This window comes from Manacus candei, unplaced genomic scaffold, assembly GCF_025592945.1.
Source record: "Manacus candei isolate 608988 ecotype Guabito, Panama unplaced genomic scaffold, ASM2559294v1 h1tg000050l, whole genome shotgun sequence".
Classification (NCBI taxonomy): Eukaryota; Metazoa; Chordata; class Aves; order Passeriformes; family Pipridae; genus Manacus; species Manacus candei.
This window is the reverse complement of record NW_026138098.1, coordinates 34,099,722-34,127,697: the sequence shown is the minus strand read 5'-3', so window position 1 is coordinate 34,127,697 and position 27,976 is coordinate 34,099,722. Positions and strand designations below refer to the sequence as shown.

The 27,976-nt window shown below is 46.6% G+C and overlaps 2 protein-coding genes across 3 annotated transcripts; one reads left to right on the top strand and one right to left on the bottom strand.

Annotated features, from left to right (window-relative positions):
• Nucleotides 1-692: 692 nt before the first annotated feature.
• AIFM2 (apoptosis inducing factor mitochondria associated 2) lies at nt 693-5,312 on the top strand. Its single transcript, XM_051800325.1, has 8 exons — nt 693-929; nt 1,773-1,888; nt 2,592-2,711; nt 3,084-3,176; nt 3,443-3,551; nt 3,726-3,878; nt 4,197-4,397; nt 4,861-5,312. The coding sequence occupies exons 1-8, from the start codon at nt 755-757 to the stop codon at nt 5,013-5,015; spliced, it is 1,122 nt and encodes a 373-aa protein (XP_051656285.1). The 5' UTR covers nt 693-754; the 3' UTR covers nt 5,016-5,312.
• Nucleotides 5,313-6,344: 1,032 nt separating this feature from the next.
• On the bottom strand, nt 6,345-27,474 carry LOC127476870 (core histone macro-H2A.2). 2 transcript variants are annotated; one of them, XM_051800326.1, is made up of 9 exons: nt 27,272-27,474; nt 21,678-21,911; nt 15,784-15,890; nt 14,381-14,578; nt 13,004-13,114; nt 11,710-11,809; nt 10,700-10,789; nt 9,099-9,273; nt 6,345-6,566 (listed from the first exon to the last, which is right to left on the bottom strand). In XM_051800326.1, exons 2-9 carry the CDS (start codon nt 21,847-21,849, stop codon nt 6,401-6,403), a joined length of 1,119 nt encoding a protein of 372 aa, XP_051656286.1. In that variant the 5' UTR covers nt 21,850-21,911; nt 27,272-27,474; the 3' UTR covers nt 6,345-6,400. The 2 variants fall into 2 exon arrangements, 1 of the variants encoding a protein (XP_051656286.1); XR_007906751.1 differs by having other exon boundaries at nt 6,453-6,566; nt 9,099-9,211.
• Nucleotides 27,475-27,976: the final 502 nt, after the last annotated feature.

Genomic DNA, 27,976 nt, shown 5'->3' with positions numbered 1-27,976 from the left:
TGCTGAGCTCATCTTGTGTCCCTGCCCATGGGGAGTTACAACTAGATGTTCTTTAAGATCCCTTCCCTATTTTGTGATTCTGTGATCTCCCCTCCATCCCTCTTGCACAGCTCTCTCTCCTGCTCCACTCAGAGCAGATACATCTGTTTTCTGTGTTTAGGTTGGACGTCAGGAAGAATTTCTTCACAGAAAGAATGATTAGACACCGGAAGGTGCTGCCCAAGGAGGTGGTGGAATCAGCGCTCCTGAAGGTGCTTTAAGGAAAGGCTGGACATGGCACTTAGTGCCATGGTTTAGTTGACATACTGGTGTTCAGTCATAGGCTGGACTCAGTGATCTCAGAGGTCTTTTCCCACCTCGTTGATTCTGTGATTCTGTGATCGTCAATCTCCTCTCCAAGGGGTTATTTTTCCAGATGGAGTGAGACATCCTCTGCCACGCTATTCACCCGGCCTGCAGACTTGCGAATTTAAGAACACAGCCCTTGGTTTGTGAGATCGTTGCTCCCTTTGTCGCGTGGGGGATGTACGGGGGGGGGGGGGGGAACACTTCAGGCAGGTGGAAGGTGAAGCGCTCTGCTCTCGGGACTCCGGCACTCGCCCGGCAGGCACCCCCCGCCCGGCTGAGCCAAGGTCTGGAGGCCGGGCTCAGCGCCCGGGAGCGCGGCTCCGCCCCGCAGCTCCGCCCGGGAAGGCCGTGTTCCCCCCGGGACAACCCCTGCGCTCCTGCGGAGCCCGGCGCTGCCCTGCCCGCGATGGGGTCCCGCCTGTCCCTGGACGGCTCCGTGCGGGTGGTCGTGGTCGGGGGCGGCTTCGGGGGGACGGCGGCCGCCAGCCTGCTCAAGTCCTGGGCCGTGCCCTTCGTGCTGGTGGACGTGAGGGATGCTTTCCACCACAACGTGGCCGCGCTCCGGGCCGCCGTGGAGAGCGGTAAGGGCTCAGCCCACCCCGGACCCCCGCGGCAGCTCCCCTGTCCCACCGGGGGCTGCGGAGCTACCCTCGAGCGGCAGGGAACGGGCTGCTCGCACTGCCTCCTCCGCCCCCGCCGGGCTGACAGGCTTGATGTTTTCCGTCTGGAAAACAAGTACTTGGCTCCGGGAGGACCCACGGCCCGTCTGTGTTAACTTAATTGCAGATCCGCCGGGAAAACTGGGCAAAAACTATTCAGACGATCCCTTTGTGTTTATTTCAAGAGTTTAGTAGGTGACTAAGCTAAAAGCAGCAGCAGCTGGAAGGGCTGAATGAATCACTCTCTGTATCTGGCCCTTGAGATGTCGAGCAGCTCAGCAGTGAGGCCCTGGATGATAAAATCATGTTGGAGAGCTACTCAGGCTTGTCTGGAATCTCACTTGGGAGGCTGGGCTAACCCCATTTCTCCAGCCACTGGGGTTTAGGGGGAAAATCTCATGTTTAAGGCTGTGAACAAGCATCAAAAGGATGGCAAAAACTTGGTCTGAGAGGCAGATAACATGAAAAAAGCCTCTGACACCCAGCCCAAAATTCCTGAGACCACAGAAGGACTTACTGGCAAACCAGTACAGGAGATATGGGGAGTAGAGACAAAGCAAGGGCATCACCTGATGAGCTGATCTTATCACCAGGAGGCAAAGGTCCTGAAGCTCGTTGCTGGGCAGAGATAGCACACAGCACAGCCCAAGGTCCCAGGTATATGCTGGGCTTTTGTCTGAGCAAGGATGGCATGAGGGCAGAAGGGAGGAGGGGTTTAGCCTCCACTGAGGGAGAGCTCTTCTCTGCTGTCTCGTCTTACCACAGGATTTGCCAAGAAGACTTTCATCTCCTACTCCATCACCTTTGGGGACAGCTTCCGACAAGGCAAGGTTGTGGGCATAGACCCTGGGAGGCAACAAGTCCTGCTCAGTGACGGTGAGGTGGGTGTTGCAATGACCTGGCTGCCTTATGGGATCACCTGCTAGTGCAGAGAGTCAGGTGGTGTTTTCACCATCCTGAGGAGCAGGGCAACAGCCCCCGTCATTCCCTGCATGGCACCATCCCTTCCAGCCAAGCTGAGTGGCCTAGAGCTGTGTGGGATGTGGGTGTGCAGTAAATACCCCATCCCATCTCCTGCTCAGACGAGCTTTTATTCTTAGAGCTGGATTTAGAGCTCAGCAATTAACCCTGGAGCTCAGACCCTTATTTAACTGCAGGAAGAGACAAGGGCAGCAGCTCCAGTCACTCTTTCCAGCCAGAGCATCCCACCTCTGTTCAGAAGAGGGTGAAGGAGAGATGCTATGCTCTGGAGCCAGCTGTGACCATCCAGCATAAATAACACATAAGTTAAACATAAAGTGTAAAATAAACATAACTTTACCCTGTAAACTTATGGTAATTTCTTTAAAGCTCTCAGCTCACCTGAATGGTGTTTCTCTCAGACCCTGAGAACGGCAGTTTCTTGGTGTCACCTGGACCAGGTCTCCTCCTAAAGTCACTTCCTGACAATAACAAGCACTTTCCTAGTTACCAGGAAGGGCTGGAGAAGAGGCAATGAGTGACTAGAGCCTAGGAGGCAACCACTGTGTCCTAGGCTCCGTTTTCAAGAGGTCTAACATCCCATTCCACTTTCTGCCCTCCCAGGAGCTTCACTACTCCCATCTCATTCTTGCAACAGGCAGTGATGGGCCCTTCCCTGGCAAGTTCAACAAAGTTATTGACATGGAAAGCGCCATCCAGACCTATGAAGACATGGTTAAAGAGGTGAGGAATCAACTTATTTCCTAGTAGGTGCTGCCTGCCTTTGTTCAGCCTACCTGTCCCAGGCAGCACTATGGATATCTGTAGCCATCTGTGTCCTAGAACAAGAGGCCACAATAAAATGCCTATATGGACAGGCCAGGACAAGGAGCTCATCAAGGCTTGTCTAGCATTCTGCACAAGGGGAAACCTGAAATGCCCAACAGTGTTACAGTGCAGGCAGGAAGAGAGCACAGGGTTCTCCCTTTTTGTTTCCTCTTAACGAACTAAGTGGTTTGTTGCTGTTGGGCCTGTGCTGTGCCTCAGAACGTTCAGGGAGTGACTGAAGGCATCAGACCTTTTGCAGTTCTATGTAACACGAGTTGCCTCTTCAAGGTTGAGAAATCTGGGCGCATCCTGGTAGTGGGAGGTGGTTCTGCTGGAGCTGAGATGGCTGCTGAGATCAAAACAGAGTACCCAGCCAAAGAGGTAGGAGCATCTCTGTTACAAAGAACGTCATCCTGTTCTCTGAGACTGTTCTGTGATGGTGCTGCTGGAGGTATCCAAGATGGTTGCACATCAGGAGTTACTGAGAGCACCCTATGGCCTGCCACCAGCAGCAACTGGCACTAAAAGCCTCTCCTTGGCTCACTCTCCTTGCAGGGAGAGGGAAGCCAGCTACAGCTGCTCCCACATGGCATGCAGTGAGTCCTGTCCCACTCCCGTGTCCCCGTTTGCTGTTCTGTCCCCAACAGGTCATCCTCATGCACTCCAAACCTGCCCTGGCTGATGTGGAGCTGCTCGCCAGCGTCCGTCAGGAGGTCAAGGAGATTCTCCTCAGGAAAGGAGTGCGGCTCCTGCTAAGTACGTACTTAACAATGCCTCTGAGGATCTATGGGCTGCTCTTCCTTTAGCCAAAGCATCTCCTGATGTCCTCTTTCTGACAAAGTGTGGCTCCCTTGAATTCCTGTTCCTCTGGGCTAGCTGGAAACGGCAGCTTAGCAAAGGTTTGTGACCCAGGGCTCTCTGTTGCAACAGGTGAAAGGGTCAGGGATGTGGAAAACCTCACGCCAAACCAGTTCCAGAAGGACATGGTGGTGAGGACAGAAAAGGGCACCGAGGTGGTTGCTGACATGGTGGTGCTGTGCACGGGGATAAAGATTAACTCTTCAGCGTATGCTGCTGCATTTGGTAAGTGAAAAAAACCCCACTGGGTGGGGGAACCAGCACAGCTCTTCAGTGTCTTGTGCTTGAGGGGTGTGAGGTTAGGAATGAACTGTATACGACCTGCAGGGGATATTCTACTGAAATATCAAAGGATGATGCACTGCATGAGACTGCAGTGATTAACCACAGCAAGGCAAAAAGCATCTCTTCCCTGACACATAGAAAAGAGGGTGAAAAGCCAGCTCCTTACTTTGTGTCAATAACATCAGCAGCATTTTGGAGTCTTGGGCCACAAGAAGCAACACAAAGCTGCTTATAAAAACCTGCTGTTTGGCAAAACAGGTGACAAAATGGCAAGTAATGGTGCTTTGAAAGTGAACAAGCACCTCCAGGTGGAAGGCTATGAGAACATCTACGCCATTGGGGACTGTGCAGATCTCAAAGAGCCCAAGATGGCCTACCATGCCGGGCTCCACGCCGACATCGTGGTGACAAACATCATCAACAGCCTCACACAGAAGCCTCTTAAAACCTACGAGCCAGGTAAGGTCATCTCCTAGCTCCTGGCCTTAGGTGTTGGGCTGCTTTGCTGCAAGGAACAGCTGTTCAACTTGCATAGGACACTGATTAGAGGACACTGATCACAGCTGGGGCTGACTATGTCAGTTGATAGCTCAGACTTCATCTTAGTCCTTGCCAAAGACTGTAGCTGCCTATTACCTGTGCCAGTCTACTGACACAACGTGTCCTTTCTTCACCAATGTCTTCCTGAAAAATCCACTGGTGGGAGTCTGCTATTCATCACACTTGTTTGAACAAGGACATGGCTTGCCTTTCTCCTCTTCAACTGTACAACAAACTGTACAAAAACCTAGCTGGGCGATGGGTCTCAATCATAAAGCACTGATGTAAACACTAACCATAGCTGTGTCGAGAGCTGTTCCACAGGGATGCAGCGGATCTGGACAGCAGTTGCTTAACTTAAGCCTCTATATTTTCTTTCCAGGGTCACTAACATTCCTGCTGTCCATGGGCAGGAATGATGGTGTGGGCCAGGTGAACGGGTACTACGTGGGACGTCTCTTGGTGACCATTGCCAAGAGCCGGGACCTGTTCGTCTCCAAGAGCTGGAAGACGATGGGACAGACAATGCCCTCTTAGGAGGACACCAGGAACAAGCCAGCAAGGAAAACAGCCACTGGAGGGTGAGGTGCACTCCTGTTGCTTGGACTGGCTGGTGCTGTCTCCTGCAGCACCTCCTCGAGCACCCGTGCCACATTAACAGAGCGCCCTGCCTTGCTCTAAAGGGGAAGGAAGCACTTCCCAAACAATTTGCACAGAAGTTCCCATGATAAAAACCAGGGAAGGAATGTCTCTTTTACTCCCCTGCTGAGATATCTCTGAGCAAGAAGCTTGGCTTACCTTGATTTGTAACAATAAACACTGTGGTTTTCAGAATCTCCGTGTTTTATTTGTTATGTGGGTTTTCTTTTTTTCCCTGGCTTTCTCTATTCTTGCTCTTCTGAAAAGTACCTGCCTCTTACAGATCTGGAATCTGTCCTGCAGCACGCAGGGAGAATGGCTCTCAGTGCTGCCAGGGAAAAGCCTGCCTAAAACCTGGGAGGGGCTAATGTAATCCTGGGATTCAACAGGAATATATATATATTCCTATAATAATATGTTATTACATTATTACATATTTTATATATATAATATATATTATACATTATTATATTATTACATATATAATATATTATATATATTATATCATATTATATATATTATAATATATCTATATAATGCATATAATGTATTAATGCAGCTTTGTGTCAAAATCACCACAGATGTTTTGATCACATCACTTATAGCATTACACTTCAGCCAGAAAAAAACCTGCTGTTGTGATACAGCAAGTACTTAATTAGAGTTGATGCTGCTTTCTTTTTTTTTTTTTAAGGTGAGAAATTCCCAGAACGAAATTAGGGATTATAACAATAACCACGCTTGACACATTTTTTTTCTTATAAAACAAACAAAATCAGCATGAAATATTCTCAGTAATTACAGAGGTTATTGTGAGTTAAAAGCAAAACAGAAGCTTCTCATGCATCACTTCTAAAATCCTTTTCCCCTCTCTCTGTGGGCTGAAGGCAGTTTACCATCTACCCTCAAGGGAGGGGAAAAGGGAGCAGAACATTTTTAAGAGCTTTCTTTAAAGTGGTGTGTGTGGAGAAATCATCACTACAAATCTAAAATGAGGTTACTCTTTAAAAACTCCTAAACTAAAGTACCAAGGGACACTAAACTCCCAAAACCAGATGGTAACTCAATTGCTTAAGGTGATAGAAATGGCTAGAGGATGCTGATAGCATGAAGAAATCGGACTAAACCCCTCTCATCTCTAGTCACAGCTCTTCATCAAGTCACAACACATCACACTACTACCACTCCCCCTCCTCATCACATTGAAAAAATAAAACCCACCTCTAATGCTTTTAATGCTACTCAAGTTTGTTGAAAAATAAAGTTTCATTTGGCTGCCACTGCTACTTGGTGTCTAGCTTGGCCATTTCTTGCACGTAGATGCCGATGCTTTCGCTGTCGAAGAGCAGGAAGTAAATGTTCTTCAAGGAGGAAGAGCTGGTGCCATCAAAATGGGTGGAAATAGCTCTGAGAGTCACCTGGGCTGCCGTCTGTTTTGGGAAGCAGTTTCTGTGTGGGAGGGGAAGAGAAGAGCACAGGTGAGTGTCACAGGGCAGGCACTGGGTACACGTGATGCTGAGAACAACCAGCCAGCGCTGCTGCCAAGACAGTGCCAGTCACAGTCTGGCACATCCAGAAGCAAACCCCAAGGTTTTGATAGCAATATTCACCTGCTGCTATATCAGTCTCCTTGCTGGCACACCTGCTGTTTTCAGTTGCTTCTCCTTTTTATAACCACGCAAAGGTTTTTTTAATGCTCCCCCCCCCCCTTAGAATTAAACTTTTCCATGCCATGCTGGGCAGGCTAGAAAGTTCAAAGGATGATTTTGGTTTTTTAGCTGAAAACTGAAAAAAAAAAAAAGAACAAACCCAAAACATCACCTACTTAGCTGACTTCCTCACTCTGTCATTAAAAATACTTTGCTTGGGACTCCTGTGAAAATAATTGAAATTAGAGCTCCAAGCCAAATTAAGGTCAAGACACACTCATTCACTCATTTTGATGATAATATTCTCTAACCTACAATCTGAACAGCTAAAAGCTACCGGTTGTTACAGTATGTGGGCTTTTAAATTCCTATTTAGATTCTGCTGCATGATAATACTCCAGAGGAATTTTGATCCACGCCAAAAATAGTTGGTCAGCACAACCTAGGCCGTGCCCTTCCTCTGAGATAGGATTACATATAAAACTTTTGTGCTCTGAAAAAGGTTTGTCTAACTTATACTTACAGATCTTTGGTGGGGCTACAGCAGAACACACAGATAAGCCATTCCAGTGCCTAACAATCCTCACACTTGAGAGATTACAGTATTTCTTCTAATAGCATCCAGAACTGCCTTTGCAGTGTTTTTTCCTTCTCCCCCCCCCCCTTTTTGGTAACATTTGCACGTGTTTTGTATTTCACTTTCTACGTTTAGTACTTCTCACTTCTCTTTACTCAGTTTTATGTGAGTGATTTCAGACTACCTCTCATATTTATACTGAAAACCATCAAAAAGATCTGGCTCGACTGAAATATCCCACCTATTGTAGTGTTACATCAGTTACTGCAAACAGTCCCCAGGATGGGACAGAGGAAAATGTAAAAAATTCACAGGACTGATGCAGCATAATTCGTGATCTACTCACAAACCCAGTATTTCCTGGGCAGACACGTAGGGAGAATAAAACAAAAACAAAGCCATTAAGAACGATTTGAAAAATTCTTCCCTTTTTTCAGAAAATTTTGAGGTCCTTTGATAAATCTTACCACGTGGTAAGATTTATTCTATTTTCTGTTAGCAGGAGTAATTGTAAGAGCAACAGAGAGTGACATGGAACAAAGCAGCAAAAGGGTCTCCATCAAGACTAATGGTCCAAGACTGGATTATTCTAATTCTATGCTCATAGAAGACAAGAGGTCTCAAAACTATTTCTATTGGCATTAAAAGCTACAGTTCATTTTTGAAAGGTGCTCTTTACTATTAAAGAGTGTTAAAAAATTATCACGATTTGCTCTGACTGAAAACCATAAACAAAAAGATCTGTATATAAAAAAAAATCACTAAATATTGCACTGCCCCTCTATTTATTCTTTTGTCCTGATTCATAAAAATATTATTCTGCTTTGAAAATTGTCTGTGTAAAAATGGCACTTCCACCTCCTGTGTATTCAGTGATGTGGGGTGATTCCACTGATCAAAACACAGTTTGACTTTCATTTTACTCACTGTCGGGCCAACACAGCTGGACTGTACTATGTACTCTACTCTTTGGGCCCCTCTACCAAAACCAGCAGATACATTTCAAATCCAATATAAGCCTTAGAACTCTAACACAGAAGAACAAGTTCTGCAGTTAGCAGGGCTTGTCTAACGTTTCTTGTGATCAGGGACCAACAAACTGTTGGTTTAAAAAGAAGTTAAAAAGAAAAAAAAAAAGAAAAGGATAAATACTTCGGATTTCTTAGTCAACCACATTTTGTTTGCCAGTCACTGAGACAGAAACACGTAGCTTCACAGCTAGTTTCATAGTTCCCTTTTTAAAGCAAATATTCATTTGAGAAACATTTTCTTTTGAAAAAAGAGATTTTGTGTGACTAGTCTGTTTAATCTATATTGCCAGGGTGACTTAAGTGAGCACCCCACACCTACTTACCTACCTCAGGTTGCATCCCTATTACCTGCCCTCAGTATTATGCTGGTATAATCTTATTAGTACAAATGCAGTTTTAATAAGACCCCTACAGCCAAACAAAGGGACCTGAGGGGGTGTAGGCCCGTAGCAGAGGAATGAAAATGAGTGCCCAGCAATACAAAACACAGCAAGCCCACTCAGCTCTCCTGTGAGGTGGCTAATTTCTCTTCACAAAGGCTTTCTGGCAGTGTCCTGCCAGCACTGCCCTCGAGGCTGGTTTCCCCTGGAGCAGCACGGTGTGGCAGGGGCAGAGGCAGGGTCACAGAGCAGAGGGCACCTCTCTGCCCCAGCAGCAGCTCTCTGACAGCTAATTACACCACTGCTCCCTGACACAGAACCCTCCTGTGCAGCCAGAGTCCTACCTGCCGCTGGGGAACGGGGGGAACGCCACGGACTTCAACTTCTTGTCTTCTGCAGCTGTCAAGCAGTTCTTGACAGTCTCCTCGAGCTGCTCTTCACACTTGTCCGAGCCCCACTGTGGGATGTGACAGTGGATGACAAACTTTGCTGCTAGGCCGCTAGACTGAGTGAGTGCAGCTAACACAAACGGAAACGTAACATTTAGTGTCGAACAGGAACCACCCTGCGCTGACCTCTCAGCCCAACGCACTTCTTAATTACATCACCTCTCCAAAGAAACACATTTGGAATTACGACGCGCCACAGTGGCTCGCTCGCAGTCATAACCTGACTGCCTCATCATCACCTTTGTGATCAGTGGTTATTTCTTTGGAGACCAAAGAACCCAGGGCTCGTTTGGTTAGCACACAGTTATTCAGCTCTGGTTTTCAGCTCTCTCATTCAGCATGGCCTCGGAGGTTTTTTTGTGCAGAGCACCGAAACCTCGCCCTGAACACGGCAGCGCTAATCCCCCAACAGACATTTCTGCAGTGCTGTCACCCAATGCTTTGCACAAATATCCTGCATCATCATCACCATCATATTACAGCTCCAGAGTGTTGGGGAGTAATATTTACACAGCTGGGTAATTTCAGATAAGGACAAGAAAATCAAAGATGCTTGTTGAAGGTCCCCACCAGTTATGTCCAATTAGGAAGCTCAGATTAATTTTTCAGAAAGCCTAATATTTCTCCAGGACCTGCAGAGTCCACAGCATGGCATCAGTTTGTTTTTGTTGTAACTGTGACCATCAGAACTACTGGAAATCTGGGTCTGGGGAATCTCAGGTTAAACTCTCTGATATTAGCTGTGCAGGATGAAATTAGCCCAGGGATAAAAAACTTTGATGTATTCACATGTCCACCATTACAGAGAAAAGCAGTCTACTTTGATTTTAGGGCAGATAAATTTGATTAGATGTGAAAGTGAAGCACATTATCTTGTATGAAAATTTCCCTGTCATTTGAGATTATAAAACTAGGCTACTCATTCAGAAAATTTCCAAAATGAGACAATTTAAAGCATTTACTTTCTTGAGTATTGAGATACTAAGTCAGATAAGACATATTATAACTTTCTGTAATCCGTCTTCCAGCCACCTTTAATCCATATAAACTGGTTTAATTTGTCCACAAAGGAAAGCACAAGCTCAAGTCCCAACCCATTCACTGCTACAGATGCACTAAACCCTTGCAGGGAGCTCTTCTAATAATTTAGCTGTAGTGCCTGAACAATTGCTCTTCTGAAAATCAGTACAAACACAGCAGGAAAGATGGCACATAGGTGACAGCACAAGATTTTCTTAGTTTTGGGGCTCCTGCAGACAGAAGTTGCCTAAGAGAAATTAATCAGCCCAAAGACAGAACATGCACAGCACACAGGTATCCTATTCCTCCTTTTTTGCCCCCTCAGCAGGTTGCTCACATCAGCAGCAGCTTCGAAGAGGAAACATTTACATCACACAAGCAAAGGCACATATATAATCCAGAACAGACCAGAATGTCCAGAGAAAAGAACATATGAAATGAGCTGTGTCCAAGGCAGACTGCAGTATCCTTTTTACCTTCAGCAACTTCCAAAGGTCCTTGAGATTTGCGAAGCTCTTTCACTGTTTCTAAAAACTCTTTTCCTCCAGCCTTTTCCAACGCCTTGCCTGCAAGGACACGGAGCAAAAGGCCTTGGCTTCGGAGCATCAGCGTGGAAAAACAACTCTGCATTCTTTAAAAGAACACTGTACACTTATTATCCTGTCTCCCTCTATCAGCAGCAGCTGATGTTTATGTTTGCCACTGTGCCTAGACACAGATAAAGTTACTTTTTATTGGTTTTGAAGAGCCCTCTATTATATTACTGGAAATGACTTTAATATAAATATCTGCAAGAAAGCTATCTTACTCTGATTTATGGCTAAAATAGTGAGGATTTTCAGGACTCAGATTTTCAGCCTCCAGAATCAGTTCAGCATACAAACCCTACTGCTTGCTGAAACAAACACAGCTGAGATACCAGTGAAGGTCTTGATGACTACAAAACAATGATCCCAAAGCCTGTTACTAGATTCTGTGCCCCCCTACGTGAGGGGCTAATAGCTTTTTACCTCCCTCCTGCTTCAATTTCTGTATTTGTAATGATAATATTTCCTTATTTCACATGAGCAGGATAAGGCTTTGTACATGAGTATTTCTAAATTATGTCATATCCTATACTGAAAAGCATAATTAGCAGTGCTATTAATGTATAAGTTTTGTAAGAGAAATTTCAGAGGCAAACATAAAAATAATCCAAGAAAAGACAGCAGTAATGATTATTTACACCTTTGCTGCTCACGTGCTTCAACCAATTATCTGTGTTTTGCTTGTCACAAGGCATCATTAAAAAAAAAAAAAAGAGATAAATTAGTGATTAGCCTGTTATACCTAGTCAGATCCAGCCTGATTTTCAGAAGTGTTGTAAATGATATTTATGGCCTGGGGAAGATTCAGATGAAACAGGATGGGATCTCAGCAGGCAGCCAGTAGACCAGCTACTGTTCCAACTCTAGATCTGTTTTTTCTGCCTGTAGCAGAGCCTCACCTATTTCCTCCTTGAGATCTATTTCAGCAGTTGTGGGGTGAACGATGCCTTCTACTTTCATGGAGCCAATATGGCTGATGTCACTCTGTGTCAGAGAAAGCTGAAAAATAATAATGAGGGGACAGGAAAAAAGTAAAATAGTAATGCGAGTGCAAAAGCATTTTCATACCACAAAAAAACTAAAATGAAAGAAGTCTGGATTCAGTCTTTCAGAGATCAGTTATTTTATTGTGTTCAGTATGTGTGATTCTGATTTTCAGCTTTTGATTAATTAATTTGCACACCGCTCCAATTATTTGGTGATATGCCCACAGCTTGGGAGTTTGCTCCAGAGGAAGTTACTGCTAGGAAAATCAGTGTTCTAGCATCACACTTCAGAGAAAAAAGGGCTGATTTTGGAAATGCTTTGGTTTAAGGAGAAAAATAAAGAAACTAAAAAGTGTTTCTCCTGTAGAAGCCCTTGCCCTCAGAGAACTACTGTAAGGGGGCTGAGAAGATGGGCTGAGCACTGTCCTGATCTATGAAGGCTTCACAATCCCAGTGATTAATTACCTATTCCTGGCATAAATAATAATAAAAAATTGATTATATTCCCATAGCTAAATCTGTAAGAAAACCTCCAGTTTAATTCAGAGGGTTCAAAAATTAAGGAAGACAAAAAAACCTTCTTGTTCTTGGAGAGTACAGGGGAACAAAAAGTAATAAACACAAGGCACAGTCGATGGAACACCAAGGAGATGTATTTTGGTGGGACAGTTTTGTAACTCTGGCCAGGCAAGATGCCACAGCCTGTGCTGAGATGGAGCAGTAGGAATGTTCTGCAGCTCTGCTGAGGTCCTCAGTTGGAACACTGACAAAGCAGAGTCCCACAGCCCACTTTCAGATGGAGCACCCGGGCTTCTGGCACAAACCAACAAGCTCTGGGTGATCCTGGGACCTGGCCCAGAAATACTCTTTGAGAAACAATAAATAGCCTAGAAGTTTAAACCTGGTTTGGCAGTATGTCAGCACAACACAGACAAAGCCAAACCGATCAAAACCCCAGTCCTGCTCAGGCCAAGAAATGACTCAGTGTGGATCTCTGCAGAGGGGCTGACCAGCATTGTTCTTGCAAATCTTTTATCTGCAGACATACTTTTGAGACCTTGCCAATGACTGGAGCGAGTTTTGGCCTTAAGTTTGGAACCACTAAGGCAGAACACAGAGATTTTGCAGTGCTGTTGGATCAAACTCATCCTTTTGTTAATGCCAGGCCCCACTGCTGTGATCTCAATCCGTTCTGACTTCGTATTACCTTTTGCCCTGGCACAAGGCTCTTGGAGGACAAGATAGTGAAACCATCCCCAGGTCCATCCTCAGATGTTGAGTTCGAAGCTCCTTCTTTTTCATTGTCTTTTTGTTTGTTCTATTTGAGGGGAGAAAAAAAGCAAGGAAGCAAGGACTCTCAAAAGGGGAAAAAAAAATCAACATATACCATTATTGAATAATGGATAGATTTAATCAGTTACTATAAATCTAATCTTCTCAGATCAATATATTACTTGTAGCCTTCTAATCCCCAAAGATTATATAACAACAGAGGTCTGCCCTGTTTATATAATGCTAAACATCAGTGGTTCATCTGAGGTATTATATACATTTGTGGTTACATTCAGATTCGGGGCACCCACAGCCATCTGTAGTTTCACTAACAATTAAAGTTGTATTTATGGGTGGGTGTGTGCTAGTTTATTTTTGTTGCTAACAGAGCAAAGCTCATAATAAATCAGATTTAGTAACTTAGTAACCCAGTCAAATATCCCAATCTGAATAAAAAACAACTTTGTGATCTGAAAACAAACCTGTTAAGTCTCAGTTAATAAATCATAAATCCTTCTTGCTGCTTAGCTCCAGGAGCAGCAAACACACCAGCCCTAGAGGGCTGCAGGAGCATCTCCTCACATCTTTCAATATTTGCTTTAAGGTATGTCAAGAAGCTGACTCTTCCTAACAAGTTCAAACTCTGATGTGCACCATTCAAAGTAAGGTGGTGGCTGAGATCAATACACAGAGGCATCCTAATAAACATCCTATTAAGCAACTCCTGTTTTCTTTTCAAAAGTTGTCTCTGCATATCCTCAGCTACGGAACTCTATCAAAGCTTAAAGGCCTCTAGAAAAATGTGCTTAATGCAAGTTTAAAAAGCTTAAGTCAAAGCTTAATATCATCTAATCCCACCCAAACAAAACCTAGCAGCATTTTAAGGTGCATGCTCTGGAAGGACAAACCAAGAGCACTGATCTGGGTTGCTGCTTTACCAAATTAAACCATTTTGGATAGTGACAGAGGAAGGGCAACCACGAGGGAAGGTGCAGTGCTCAAGTTCTGATTCATTTATTCTTCTTTTAAAAACCACTAACAACAGCACAGCTAAGAACACGTGGAACAAAGAGCTTGTCACAACGGCACTGCCATATACCACGTCAGGACAAGTTCTCTGGGCAGTTAGGAAAATCTCTAACAGCAATTCAGTAACTGCACAAGGCTGAAGGCAAGACATCCCTCCAGTACACGATGTTTAAAAGCAAGAGCTCACTGCCACACAGTTAGTGTGGAGGTAAAGAGATTCCACACAGTTATCAAGAAAGCAGTGCAAAGGGCAGCATGGAATGTGCACCTGCCTTGTGCTTACTTTTTTGGATGTCCGGGCCTTGGGAGACTTTGCCTTCTTCCCACTCTTTTTGTTCACCATGGATTTCCTCCCCTTCTTCTCGGGAGCAGGGGAAAGGATGGTCTCAGACTTGCCTTTGGCACCCCGTTTCTTGGCCAGAAGCTCAGGCTGAATTCTGGGCAGGACACCCCCACTTGCAATAGTCACACCTTTTAGCAACTGCCAGGAGAAGCAGTGTAGAGAAGCATATTACAGATCCTCTTAGCCCACACCACCAAAACACTGTTAGGGACAAAATCCACAATACAGAGGAACTTGGCAGGTGACAGCAAAGTCAGCCAGCACATCCTGGGAACTCTGCTGCTGTACAATCACTCTTGTCTCTTCCAGTGCAGTGATCCTTGTGCAAACTTGTCCTTGGTGGCTCAGAAACACTGAGTGTGGGCAAAATAAGAAAAGTGCCTGTCCCACAGCCCTGCTCAAAGGACTGGATGCAGACCCCTTTGGCAGGGAAACATGCAGTGACAAAGCAAGGAAGAGCCCCAAGGACCTGCTCTGCAGAGACAAACAACAGGAGTGGGCTGTGATATTATGTGGAGGACAATGTCTGGCTAATTCCTAACAGACAACACTGGATCTCTATAGATCCCAGTTCACAGGTCACCGCCCAGAACCACAGAGCTGGGAAAGGGCTGGTAGTGTTAGCATGACTTTCCTTCTCTCCTGGCCTCTGCTTTGACTTTTCAGTCTGCTTGAGTAGAAACAGTCACATGACTTCATGGGCACCACACTTTCATTATTTAAAGCAGACAAATTAAGCGCAGGAGTATTCAAAGTGTGAATGATGTCATCCATCTTAACATGGGGCCCACCAAGAAGAGATACTCTGATGCTGCCTGAACCTTTTTGGCATCCCTGAATAGTACAATTTACAGGCCATCCTAATGATTTCTGTCCTCACTCACCAAGTTTAGCAGAAGTGAACCCACACGTGATCCTGAGAGTCAGAGCACTGCAAACCACAGCTAATGGGCAAGTGGGTGGGGAGGCAGCAACAGAGTGAGCCAGATCCCTACCCAAGATGGGCCTCACAGCCAGTATAATGGAAAACACACATTTCTAAGATTTTTGGGAAAAGGTCTTGCATAAGGTACATTTTCTTCAAGTGTTGCATGTCCCTGAGAAGAATGAAGCATCAAGCCTACACACTTCAACAGGACCCACAGGCTACAAAAGAAGCAAAATTTATGTCCATAAGATTTAAGATAAGGTATCTCAGAACCTTTGGTTTTGTTTGCTTTTATTTAAGAGGGCGCGGTCTTGCCTTCTGCTCTGACAACCACGTTCATGTCTCAGACTAAACTGTTTCCAGCCTTCCCCTATGCCACAGCACGTGACTCCTGCATTAAAAAGTAAACAGGTACCTGATTCAGTTCCTCATCATTTGCAACTGCCAGGAGGATGTGTCTGGGGGCAATCCTCCCTTTCTTGTTGTCCCGCGCCGCGTTTCCCGCCAGCTCTAGAATTTCAGCTGTGACACACCGAGATAAAAAAGAGCAACAAAAATGCACCTCAGGTACACGCTGCAGTCACGCTTTACATCCCTTCTTAACATCCATTTACCTTCTCGGGACGTTTCCAGATTTAAAGGGTCTTTGCTACGGAAAGGCAGAAACCAAATCCCACTCGATGTATTTGTAAATTTAGGTCAATTAATTTGTCCTTCCCAGTAACCCCTAAAGGAGAGCTAGCAGAAAATGTTTTAAGCTCGGTTCACGTCATTTCTTTTACAAGCCCCAAGTCATGATTCTTTCAAAAAGACAAAAGAACTACCCTATAAAAATGTACATTAGCAGTCCAACATTTAGCAGTAGCACCATAACAACAAACAGTCAAGCATGCAGTGAAACCCCAAACCTGGCACAGACAGCTCTGCCAAACAGCAAGGATTCTCAGGACTAGGTAAGATGAAGACTGAGGTGCATTTGAAGAAGTACTTGGAAAGCCAGCACACTAGCCAGGCACTGCTGGAATAAAAGGGCACTGAAAATCTGTGAGAAGCTTCATTTCAGATCAAGATATGAGAGGTTTGCCTTAGGTGCAAGCAGAGACAACATAAGAGCTTCAGTGCATGAAATATTGACAGAAGGTTCCTTCTACATCTCTGGGAACTGGAGGTCACTTCAAAAGTAGTTTCTCTAAATTATCAGTAACATTTATATTGCAACCAAAGTCACCGAGCTTCTCCTAAGTGTTATGGAGGAAATATAGGCACATCTTTCTAAGTTTATTTGGACTGCAGTAAACAATCATTAGAATTCATTAACTTACACAGTTTGGCCCCTACTCAGAAGTTATTTCTCAGGTAAGAACTCTACTGAAACACTGGGAAGGAAGAAGGGATTTTTTCTTCCCCCCTCCCCTCCAAATAATCACAAAAATCACATTCAAACTTCGTTTCATTTTAAAAGCATACAGTGTCCCTGTCTTTTGGTTTTGGGGTTTGGGGTTTGTTGTTTGCATTTGTTTGTGTTTTGCATTTCATACAGGGGTATGAAAACTACACCCCATCAGTGTCCTAATGATACCTTACTCCTAAATAAAGAACTGTAACCATTATAAGAAGAAGGACTTTCATGAAGAATTTAGTGGAAAGGTACATAATGCTGTCTGGCTAAAATCCAGATGATTTCAACATGAGGCTTAGCTCTCGGCTCTTGGGAAAAATACAAGTTTTCAATATCACTCAGTAAGAATAACAAAAGTACATATTTGTCTTCCAGTTTTCACTAGCATACAGTGAACATATTTAAATGAATGCTGGAGATGTAAAAGCCTATCTTTTTAAATTTATGTGCATATTCACAGTGAATTGTAAGAGCTAGGGGAGGAACCTCTCAGCTCTAGCATTTCCTAGAGTCTGTCCTGGATTTTAACAGAGACTGAAAAGAAATTCTGCATAATCCAGCTATATTCACCCCCACGGGGCTGGAAGTTTCAGACCCTCTCCCAGGCCTCTGCCAGTAGAGCTAAGGCAGCAGCAGACAGCAGGAACAGATTCCATCCATTGTGCAGACCAGCAGAGAGCAAGAAAAGAGGCCCAGGCTTCTCCAGTGGGTTTTGCAGATGTGTGCTGATAGCAGAGGAAAATTGCATCGGGGGGAAAAAAATATCCAGAAAAGCAACACATACTTACCTGCATGGGAACTGAAGTTCTTTCAGGTGTGCCAACAACAGGCACATCCTGCTACCTGTGTGCTCACCCCACTCCCCCAGGTTTGGGTCCTTTGGCCAGCAGCATCCTGATGGTGCACCCAAATGTCCTCTGCCTAATGTCAAGAGCAAAAAAGGCAGAACACTCAAATGCCAGCCATCCACCACAGGACACTGGGAAGAAGGGAATCCGAGGCAGAGGTGATGTATGGCAGACTGTGGAAAATGTGTATACAGCTTACCAAAGGACGCCAAATGTCTGCATAGGTAAATAATCACCTTACCTCCTTCTAATGGTGGTTTATATGCATATTTTTCTAATGGTAGAGGCAGGGACTCATAGTCTCAATAATATAAAATGGCACTTGCAAAATACACATCAAAACTAGAGGCATCAGTTGTCACATCCTCTGCTGATAATAACAGATTCGTAAAGAAAGTGCTTTACATTTCAAGCAGAAGCATCTTAACAGCTGAGGTTACCTAAATTCTAAGACCAGTCCAAGAATATAGGCCCTATAACAAAAGCATGTACTACAACAAGCTCTCTGGGAATTGGGCATCTTGATATTCTCAGCCATAAGTTGGTTTTACTTTATGTGCTCTCAGCAGCAGGCAGTAAGAATTAAAGTGAAATCTGAAACAACCTTGCTTCCCTCGAGATTCAAAACCCACAAAGGTGCCTCCACACCAGAAGTGTAACTTCAAGTCCAGACATCTTCAGCACAGGGGCCTACAAGCAAACCAGCTCCTTGAGGGACTCTGGCACACATGGAATGCTGGGCTACAGAGCAGTGCCCAGAACTCTCCACTGGCTCTACCCAACACTTCTTTTTAAAGTATCTTCAAAGGAGCCTTTTCTCTTGTTTGATAAGCACTCAGAGCAGGGAAGAATATAACTCCCTTCCAGCCGACAGGAGCAGCAGCCAAGCCATGACCTGAATGGGATTACATCTCCTCATCCTGTGACATACCAGAAAAAAGAGGTTTCTCTGGCTGATGGATCAACACATTTGGAGTGTCTGTGAAGTAAAAGCCTCCTAGCCAGGCCAAAGGTATTTGTTCAGCTGAGCTCAGCCTGTTTCTGTGAAGCTGGACTGATAAGAAAGGCCTATGAGAATTACTGATAGCAAACTGGAAAGATTTCACACAGGTTATCTTGTTTTCCACCTCCCCTTTAGGATAAGTTGTGTGAGGCAGATCATGCCAGGTGATTTCTGTGAAGAAAGAAGCCTTTCCTGGTGATGTGTTCTGCCCTAATTTAGAGGGGATGGCTTTCCATTGGCATCTCCCATGAGTTCCTCTGAGCAGCACCCCCCCTTCACATGACTTCTGCCTCCTAATCAAGGGGCATCTGCATTCTCTGCCTGCTTTTTGGGAAGGTGCACTGTGGGACACGTGCAGCTGATGTTTGATTTAGATGACTGTGACTGCAGTCAGCCCTGTGCACACTCAGAGCATGTCTGCTGCAGACTCCATAAATCCAATGGGACCGAGTCCAATTTTCCAGAGCTTTAACTCTGAAGCCAGTGGAGCCCAACGCTGTTCCAGCAAATAAAACTTTCTAGACAGGAATTAAGCTGCAGTTTTGCAATATGATTTTCCAGCCTAAGATATAAAACAGCATAGAGAGATTTAAATGAAAGGCATAGAGACCCTTTTGTAAAGCATCAAATCTCTGCTCAAATGCAGAGAAGCACTCAGGGATTTAGAGAAGTTCTCATGAATGCCTTAACACAACAAAAATATATGGTTTGACCTGCTTCTGTGAAACAGCTAAAAAGCCAGACTCCCTTATTGCCACTGTGCCAGATTTAGCCTGAAGCAGTTCCCCTGCATGCAGCCTTTCATCCTGAGTAACCAGCATTTCCTAAATGCAAGTCCACGAGAAAAGAATGGCATTTGTAACAGGAAGCATCAGATAACGTTAAGAAAATTTGCCAGTTTGACATGTAATACCCCCTTTAACAACAGCCTTGGAAAAACACATTTTGTTTCTACAGGCTTACCAAAACCCAAGACTTTATTCCCACAAAGTATTAGTAATAACTAGATCAGCAGGGTTAGATGTTGCAACACTGTTTTTTTAATCGAACTCTCCACCTTTGTAGTATTTCCAAACAAAACTCTGGACAGAGCACAGAAACTTTGTTTTGGAAAGGCCACTATCCACCAGCAATAGGTGTTTGCTCAGAAACATTACTCCATTCTATGACAATATATGCAGGCTTGGGTTCTCTGCTCAACCAGGCAGCTTAAAATAGCATTCCTTTACAATTTATGTGGGCTCCCAGCCCACACCTCTAGCAATTTTCTTGCCCAGTTCACTACACATTCTTTTTTTTCCCTAAAACAAAGAGTAGGCCCACACATAATCTGTCCATATAATATTAATGACCCAAATTAAACTGCATTTACTAGCCAGGAGCAGAGCCAAGATATACATTGTTCTAGTTCAGGTAATAGGTCAACAGTGCTGACCATAACTCAGTCTGCACTACCGAAATGCTGCACACACCAGATGTGCTGCTGACAATTTATTACTGCACCTTGTAATAATTGCCACAGTTCAGAACAAGCATCTCCAAATGTTTATCCTAGAAGCTCCTTTGAATGCTCTGGATCCATGTGGAGTGGGAAAAGAAAAGACATATTCCTCCCCAGACAGAGGGTCAGCAGAGTCACAGTGCAGCACATTATGTTACAAAAGTTAGTGTGATTTCTTCAACACGAGCAATACTTTGTCACTCCAGCTCCAGAAGTAGCCTCAGAAAACAACAAAAAAAGTCAATTCTCATCCTGCAGTGTACCAGCACAAACATGGAAGTTTCTGTAATATGCTATTAGGCATCATCAGAAATTTAATTTTAATGGTGAAATTAGTGAAATTTAATAGTGAGATTTTATATTTTCTCCACACCTTTGAAAGAAAATAGTGCTTTTATTGCCTGGTAGTGAGAACAGGCTTTCATGTGTAAAAAAGACAGAGATGTTTATGCAAAGCCTGGCATGCTTTTACATGGACACCAAGGCTCCATGCAAGCTTCTTCCTGCCACTTTGGCAATAAACTATGCTCCTGAAACACAATCCACTCAACTAATTCCATCCAGGTTGTGACTCCTCACTGATTCTCTAATGCACCTCAGTCTTGATCTGTAACACCTGAGTAACCTGAACCAGAATCCTCTCTGCACCGTGAGTTCTAACAATTTCCTAAAGTGTTATTTTCCATAATTAAATAAGAAACTGAGCAGATGTGACCACAGGACATTCCGAAACATTACTGTACAGAATCACAGGATATTGTATCACCACGTGACACCTGCCCCTTCCTCTGAGTTCAGTTTCAGAAAGGAAGGAAAAAGAAAACTTGGGGTACGTGGGAAGATTTAAACCCCGAAGCACTTTCTTTACACGCTTAGGCAAAGCAAAAGTGTTTTTAAAATACAAAAGAACAACCTTTATATTTCATAACACTTTTGACACTGTCCTGCAAGGAGAAACACAGCCAGCAAAACAGTTGAAAAGCACAAAAGATGTACAAGGTAGGTTTACTTTTTTTCTCCTGTTATTCACAGAATCACAGAATCTGCTGAGCTGGAAGGGACCCACAAGGATCATCGAGTCCAGCTCCTGGCCCTGCACAGGACCATCCCCAAGAGTCACACCACGGGCCTGAGAGGGTCATTCAAACACTCCTTGAGCTCTGCCAGCCTTGGTGCTGTGACCCCTGCCTGGGGAGCCCAACCACCCTCCGGGGGAAGAACCTTGTTCTAATATCTGACCTAAATCCCCTCTGGCACAACTTCAGGCCACTCCCTCAGGTCCTGGTCACTGGTCACATTTAGGTGTGTCAAAAGCTTAACATAATAATATAACATCAGTTATTATCCTGTCCAGCTGGTGCCTCCATAGGAGAAAACTTCCACCCTTGGTCTCTTCAAGAAACAAGTTAACCTCCTCAGCATTCTTAGCAAACATCAACAAGTGCTGCACCGGCAGAGCCTGATTTTCAGAAGTGCTCCACGCGCTCCTGCCCCATCCCTTGGCCATGCCTGGCTCCCGTGTGTGCTCAGCAGCTGCAGGCCCAGGTTCTTGGTTTACCTGCGAGGTACTCTATGACAGCTGCCATGTACACGGGCGCTCCCACTCCGATCCGGTACTTGTACGTCCCTTTCTTCAGGTAGCGCATCATCCTCCCCACGGGGAAGATGACGCCAGCCCTGCTCGAGCGGGACAGCTTGGACATCTTCTTCTTCCCGCTCCGGCCCGACATCTCGCAGCCTCGTGCTTCTCACCCCCCTGCTGACTCCGAACGCCCTGCTCCAAACCCACAGGCTGCAAGAGAAGGCAAACAGGGTTGGTGTTCAGCGCGTGGGAAACATCTTCGTGCATTGTTGTTGTTGTTGTTGTTCCAGGAGGAAAAAATATCCAAGCCCACCCTCAATACCTGAGGCATTATTCATTAAAAGTTGGATAACTGGGATATTTGCTGTAACTTTGCTTTTGAACTGCACTGTCGGGAAAGCAATATCAGCCACAAAGAAAACAAACCTCATTTTCTCCGTATTTTTCACGAGATCACAGGCAAACAGGCAACAAACCCTGGAATCTGCCGCTCCACTCCAAAGGATGCGAGTGGTCCTCTTACACCCCTAGTTCTCAGGCAAATAATGGGGATGTTTTAACTCTGTTTACAAAACCTGGTTTTAACTCCATTTTGACAGCTGCCCTGGAGGCCCAATTACCAGCCTGGATACTCCTCTGAAGCCAACAAAGGTGGTATTTCTGTCAGTGAAGGCACAGCTACTTCATTCCCAGTATTCATTCACCCCAGTGAAACGAGGAAACACAAGGAGGGAGATAATTTGGGAGGGGGGGGAATAAATTATGAATTTAGGTGATATTGTTAAACTTTATCACAATCTTCATTTTAAACAGCCTTCTGGAAAAATAAAAATATATTTCATTTGACACCACTGCAAGCCCTCGGGAACAATCAACATTCACCCAAGCAGGGCACAGAAATCTGTTTCAGTCTTATCCTGATTATTATAAATGAAGTGCATGTACAAAGAGAGTCATCTGTCCATACAAAGCCAGGCATTCCCAGAAACCGTCTCATCCATAACAGCCAAAGCCAAGGGGCAGTTTCTACAATAACCCAACTTGAACGCTGGTTTCCTTTATGGTGTCAAGGAAAAAAATATCAGCAGGGATCTCTAAAACCCTGGCATGTCCTTGTGTATCGGCCAATTTTTTTTATTCTGTGTGCAACACATTACGTGGGCATGATAAGAAAAGTTGGGAAAGATTAAAGCAGCAAACCTATCAGACAGGGACACGTCAAAATTGCTGTTGCTCATCATCCCACTCCAAGCTCCCTGCTGACTGCCAGCCCGGAATCACGAGTGGTGGCAACAGAGCTCAAAGGGAAGGTAGAAAGGGGAGTGGGGAGACATGACAAGTTTAGAGATTGCCTCAGAGATGTAAGAGGATGCTGCGAAGGTGGAGAGAGTGAGTGTTCCCTACAGCAGTGGCTCTCACAGAAGCTGTGTAGCAGGGGGGGAGGAGAGCACTGGACTCGGTCAGACAGGAGGCAGCAGAACCTTCCCACAACTTTAAAACAGTTACAGAATGAATGCCAGAATGACAGCATTGGATCTGCCCTGGGACTGGAGGTGATCTCCCAAGGTCCTTTCCTCAGTGAAACTTGCAATTTGTGACAAACTCCTTACAAACTTTCAGTTTCATAATAATAACAACCCTTAAAATGTGTCTTTTTCGTTCGAGGTAACTGACACTCAAACTACTGACTAAACGTAGGGAATTAGGTTTCTTAGCCATCAGAAGAGCCAATTTCTGGAACAGCCTTCACTTGTGAACAATATGAGCAACAGTAACTCATTTTAAGGTGGAACTTAATAAGTGTATGCAAGTAGGGCAGGAACTGGTTCCATCACCCAAGAGTTCAGTCCAGCACTGAAATCCCTACAGAGAGCCATGCTGGCAGAGTACACTACATGTATCAAAATCATATTAAGCTCACTCCTCATATGTTTGTTCCCATAGTATCAAATCCCACTTGCTTGTAAATCAATGGGAAAAGGCAAACATCAAGAGATTACACCCACAGAAAATGCCATAGTTGTACTTGATCTCTGTGATAGAAAATCCAAACATATTTGTATATAACTAACCACATTGCCCCGGGCATGCTGTAGCGTTATATAAATTTATGTTTAATTACTCACTTCTGGCTCATTCTTCCATTGCCTCACTGAAAATTCCACCCAGTCTACTCCTTTATTTTCCCCTTCTCTCTCACAGCAAGCCTCAGCCATTTTTATCCCCCTGCTGCCAAGCCAGCTTTTGGAATCCCAAAATATTTTTCCAAATACACTGCAGGTGACAGAGCAGGTTATGATTGTGGGACTTTTTGAGATACATTTGTAAATACAAAAGAGGTTTCAAAACTCTGCTAGCACTGTCTCTCTCTCTCTCTCTCTCTCTCTCTCTCTCTCTTCTTTGCAACTTAACGTGGACCAGGGTACACTGAGGAGCAATACAGACAACACTGTGTTCTTCTCTTGTCTTGAATCCTACAGGAGGCAATTTTTTGGTAGAAAGCCAAGCTATGGCATAGTCACATCAGCTCCTGTGGACCTGGACAAAGAAATGTGCACATCAGCTCCTGTGGACCTGGACAGAGGAATCCCACAGGCAAGGGTTTGGTTTCCTTTGCAGCACCATCACCTTGGAGGATGCCCCTGAGCTCAGCCCTGCCACAGCTAGGTAGGGCACTCACCTGGACTGCGACCAACAGGTAAAGAGCTACAAGTTGGGCACTGCCGTCCTAATTATTCTCTTCTGATGACACAGCCAAGCCTCAGGGGCTTCTCATTTGAAAAGCTCTCGAGTCTACCCACATGAATTCCCTCTGTGCCAGCTGATTCATCATCTCCACGTTTGTCCTCACAAAGCACAGCCTCCATTTAAAGATACGCCTGTGCCGTTCGTGCGAGGTCCGTCCTCGCTGAGCTGGAAGAGTCTATATCTGGCTACCATGACATCACGAGGCCTGGGCAATTTAAAGTGATTAATTTTCCCAATCCCTTAATTGGTCACAGCACACTCCTACTCTGCCATGACTCCAACATCCCTGTGTTGCTATGGGGGATTGAGCAGCTACCACATCTCCCAGAGCTCTCTGTGATGGAAACAGGGTAGACTCCTGCAAGCTGGGCGTTCATCTGTTGAGTTTTACCTTCTTCAGAGCCCAGACAACCAGTGACATTTTCCTTTTGCCTGCTGGAGAGAGCTCTGCCTCCTCACCTCTCTCAGGTAGGTCCGCTTTGGCCACTTGTAGGGTCCCTCCTCTGCAGATGTGACCACCCTCTTTTCTCCCACCACAGTTATCAGCAGAGGGTGAGGACTGCTCCACAAGGACACTGAGATGACAGACTGCCCTGGGATATTCCTCTCACCATTGTGCCATCTGCATCTCACACCACATCCCAGTGGATCAAGCTTTACCACAGCCACCTTACAACCGCATTTCTGTCCGTCCTACACAGGTTTGAGAGTTTGAAGAACAAACTCTCATAATCATCTTTGGACAGGAAAAGCACATATAACTTTTGGAAAATATGAACAACTTGTTGACACAGAAACAGATGAAACCCTCAAAAAAACCTGGACTTGGCCAGAAAACAATTTCAGAAATTAGCGTGTCAAGATGGGGCCAGAAAGCAGGGACTCACATCAGAGAGTTCAGTGCTGTACAAAATGCCTAAGAGACACCAAATCTAAATTTTTCTCTAAGAAAACCCACAGAGAACAGTAAAAGAAAGATTAGTTTGAACAATATAGCACCAAAACTCTTGCAGCACTGGTGGAGAACAGTAAATTCTGAGGAGGAGGAATTGCTTTTTGTTTTTAAATAGACAAATGGATTTTACACAGGTGATGTGGGATTTCCCAGGAAGGATTGAAAACATTTGGCTGTTATTTAATAGCTGTTACCCCAGAACAGCAGAGTGGTTTGCAGAACCAGACTGGCAGTACTTAGAATCACAGAATGGTTTGGATTGGAAGGAACCTTAAAGATCATTTCATTCTACCCCCTGCCATGGGCAGGGACATCTTCCACTAGACTAGGTTGCTCCAAGCCCTGTCCAACCTGGCCTTGGACACTTCCAGGGATGGGGCAGCCACAGCTTCTCTTGGCAACTTGTGCCGGGGCCTCAGCACCCTCACAGGGGAGAATTTCTTCCATATATCTAAACTAAAATCTCTTTTAGTTTAAAACCATTCCCCTTTGCCCTGCCCATGTAAAAAGTCTCTCTTTTTTATTCAAGTACTGGAAGGCTGCAATAAGGTCTCCCTGGATCCTTCTCTTCTCCAGATGAACACCCCCATCTCTCCCAGCCTGGCTCCAGAGCAGAGGGGCTCCAGCCCTCGGAGCATCTTGACTTCCAAACACCGAGAGAGCTCGAACTCAGCAGGCAAAGACTGAAACAAAGGACACGTGGGACTATCAACACACTTGCACTGTCCTCATCTCCAGCCAAAGATCTACTAGAACAGTTACGAGCTGACAAGGAACCCACAAACGTTTTATCACGGGCCAACTTCGGCTGCACACTCATATAGACACAAGATACTTGTGAAAAATAACCCAGGAGCCCCAGAGCAGGTGCTGTTTACGCGAATGCCCCCGGTGAGGCACACGCAGGGCACAAACACAGCGCTGTGCAGCGGGCAGGCGAGGCATCCCCCGGACCCCCGGACCAGGCACAGAGCGCGTTCCCGCGAAAGCGGCTTCCCGAGCACCCCAAACCCCGGGGGCCCTGCCTGGGCAGCTCCCCCTCACAAAGCACAGCGGCTGAGGGGACGGGCCCGGCTACTGAGACCCAGACCGAGCGTCCGGAGCCGGCTCAGCGCGGCCGAACCAGGGGAACGCCCCATCCCGCCTCAGAGCCCGTCCCGCCTCAGAGCCCGCCCCGCGCCCCTCTCGGCCCGCCCGCTCCGCGCGCGCCTCGACGTTGCCCAGACACCACCGCCCCGCCCACCCCCGCGCTGATTGGCCGCTGCGGCAGCCCGGGCCGCGGGGAAAGCGCGCTGATTGGCCGCGAGCCGCTTGATGGACGGGCGAGGGGCGGGCGGTGCCGCCAGGGCGCGCAGGCGCGCTGGGGCGCGGCGGGGTGTGGTGCGGGGGGTGTGGCCGCGGCTTTCCCGCGCAAACGCTCCCCCCCCACGCCCCCTCCCCGCCCTCAGCGTTCGCCGCCGCCGCCGAGGCTTCGCCCGCTGCCCCGCTGAGGGGCGGCGGCGGCGCGGCCTCGACACGGGAAGCGCGGCGGGGGCGAAGAGGAGGCAGCGAGCGAGGCAGAGCCGCCCCCCCGTCCCCCCTCCCCACACACACACACACACAACCCCACACACACCCGTTCCCTGGGGCCGGCCCCGCGCGCCGCCGCCTCGCGACCCCCGCCCCCCTCACGGCCGCCCCCCCCTCCCCTCACGGCCCCGGCCGGACCTTCCCGAAGAAAGGCATCGGCGGCGGCGGGAAGAGAAGGAGGAAGAGTAGGAGGAGGAGGAGGAGGAGGTGGGTCGTGCGGCCGGGCAGAGGGGGAAGGAGAGGAGCAGGGCCGGCCTCGCCGCGGCCCCCGGAGCCCCCGCGCCGCCGCTCCCCTCACCTGCCGCCGCCGTCGCCGCCTCCTCCTCCTTCTTCTTCTCCCTTCCTCTTTTTCCTCCCCCTCTTTTCCTCCTCTGCTTGCCCCCCCTCGCCTGCCCTCCCCGCTCTCCCTGTCGGGCTCCCCCCGCCCTCGCTCCGCCTCGGCAGCTCTGCCCGTATTGTATGTTCCGATGGCGATGGCGGCTGCTGCTGAGGGGGGCGGCAGGGGCTTCCTCCCGCTCCGCACATACCGCCTCTAGGAGGAGTCACTGCAGCCCGGGCCCGCAACAACCCCCCTCTGTGGGCTGCCGCCCTCCTTGCCCGGGCCCCAGGGCTGCGGCGGGGGCAGGAACCCCCTCCCCGCCCAGCGGGGAAAGGGTCCCCTTGGCCCCGGTCCCAGTGGGCTTGTGGCGGTCGGGAGCATAAAGGCAGAAAGCCTTCCCATCCTTTCCCAGGGTGGGGGAGTTTGGGGACGGGAGAGGTTTCAAGGCAACCCCAGATTGGGCTAAAGCTCGTGAGTCGCTCGTTTTTTGTTACAGGGAGCCACCCGTCCCTCCGTCCCTTTAGCAAGGTGACCTGCGTGCCTCGCCACGGTGCCTCCAGCCCAAATATTCCAGCATCCCCGAGCTGGCTGGGAACGGCCGTAACAAAGAGTGTCGGCGGCTCTTTGTGTCGTCTGGCGTTCCGGGCTCTCGCAGGCTTTCCAACTCATCCACGGGGGCTGCAA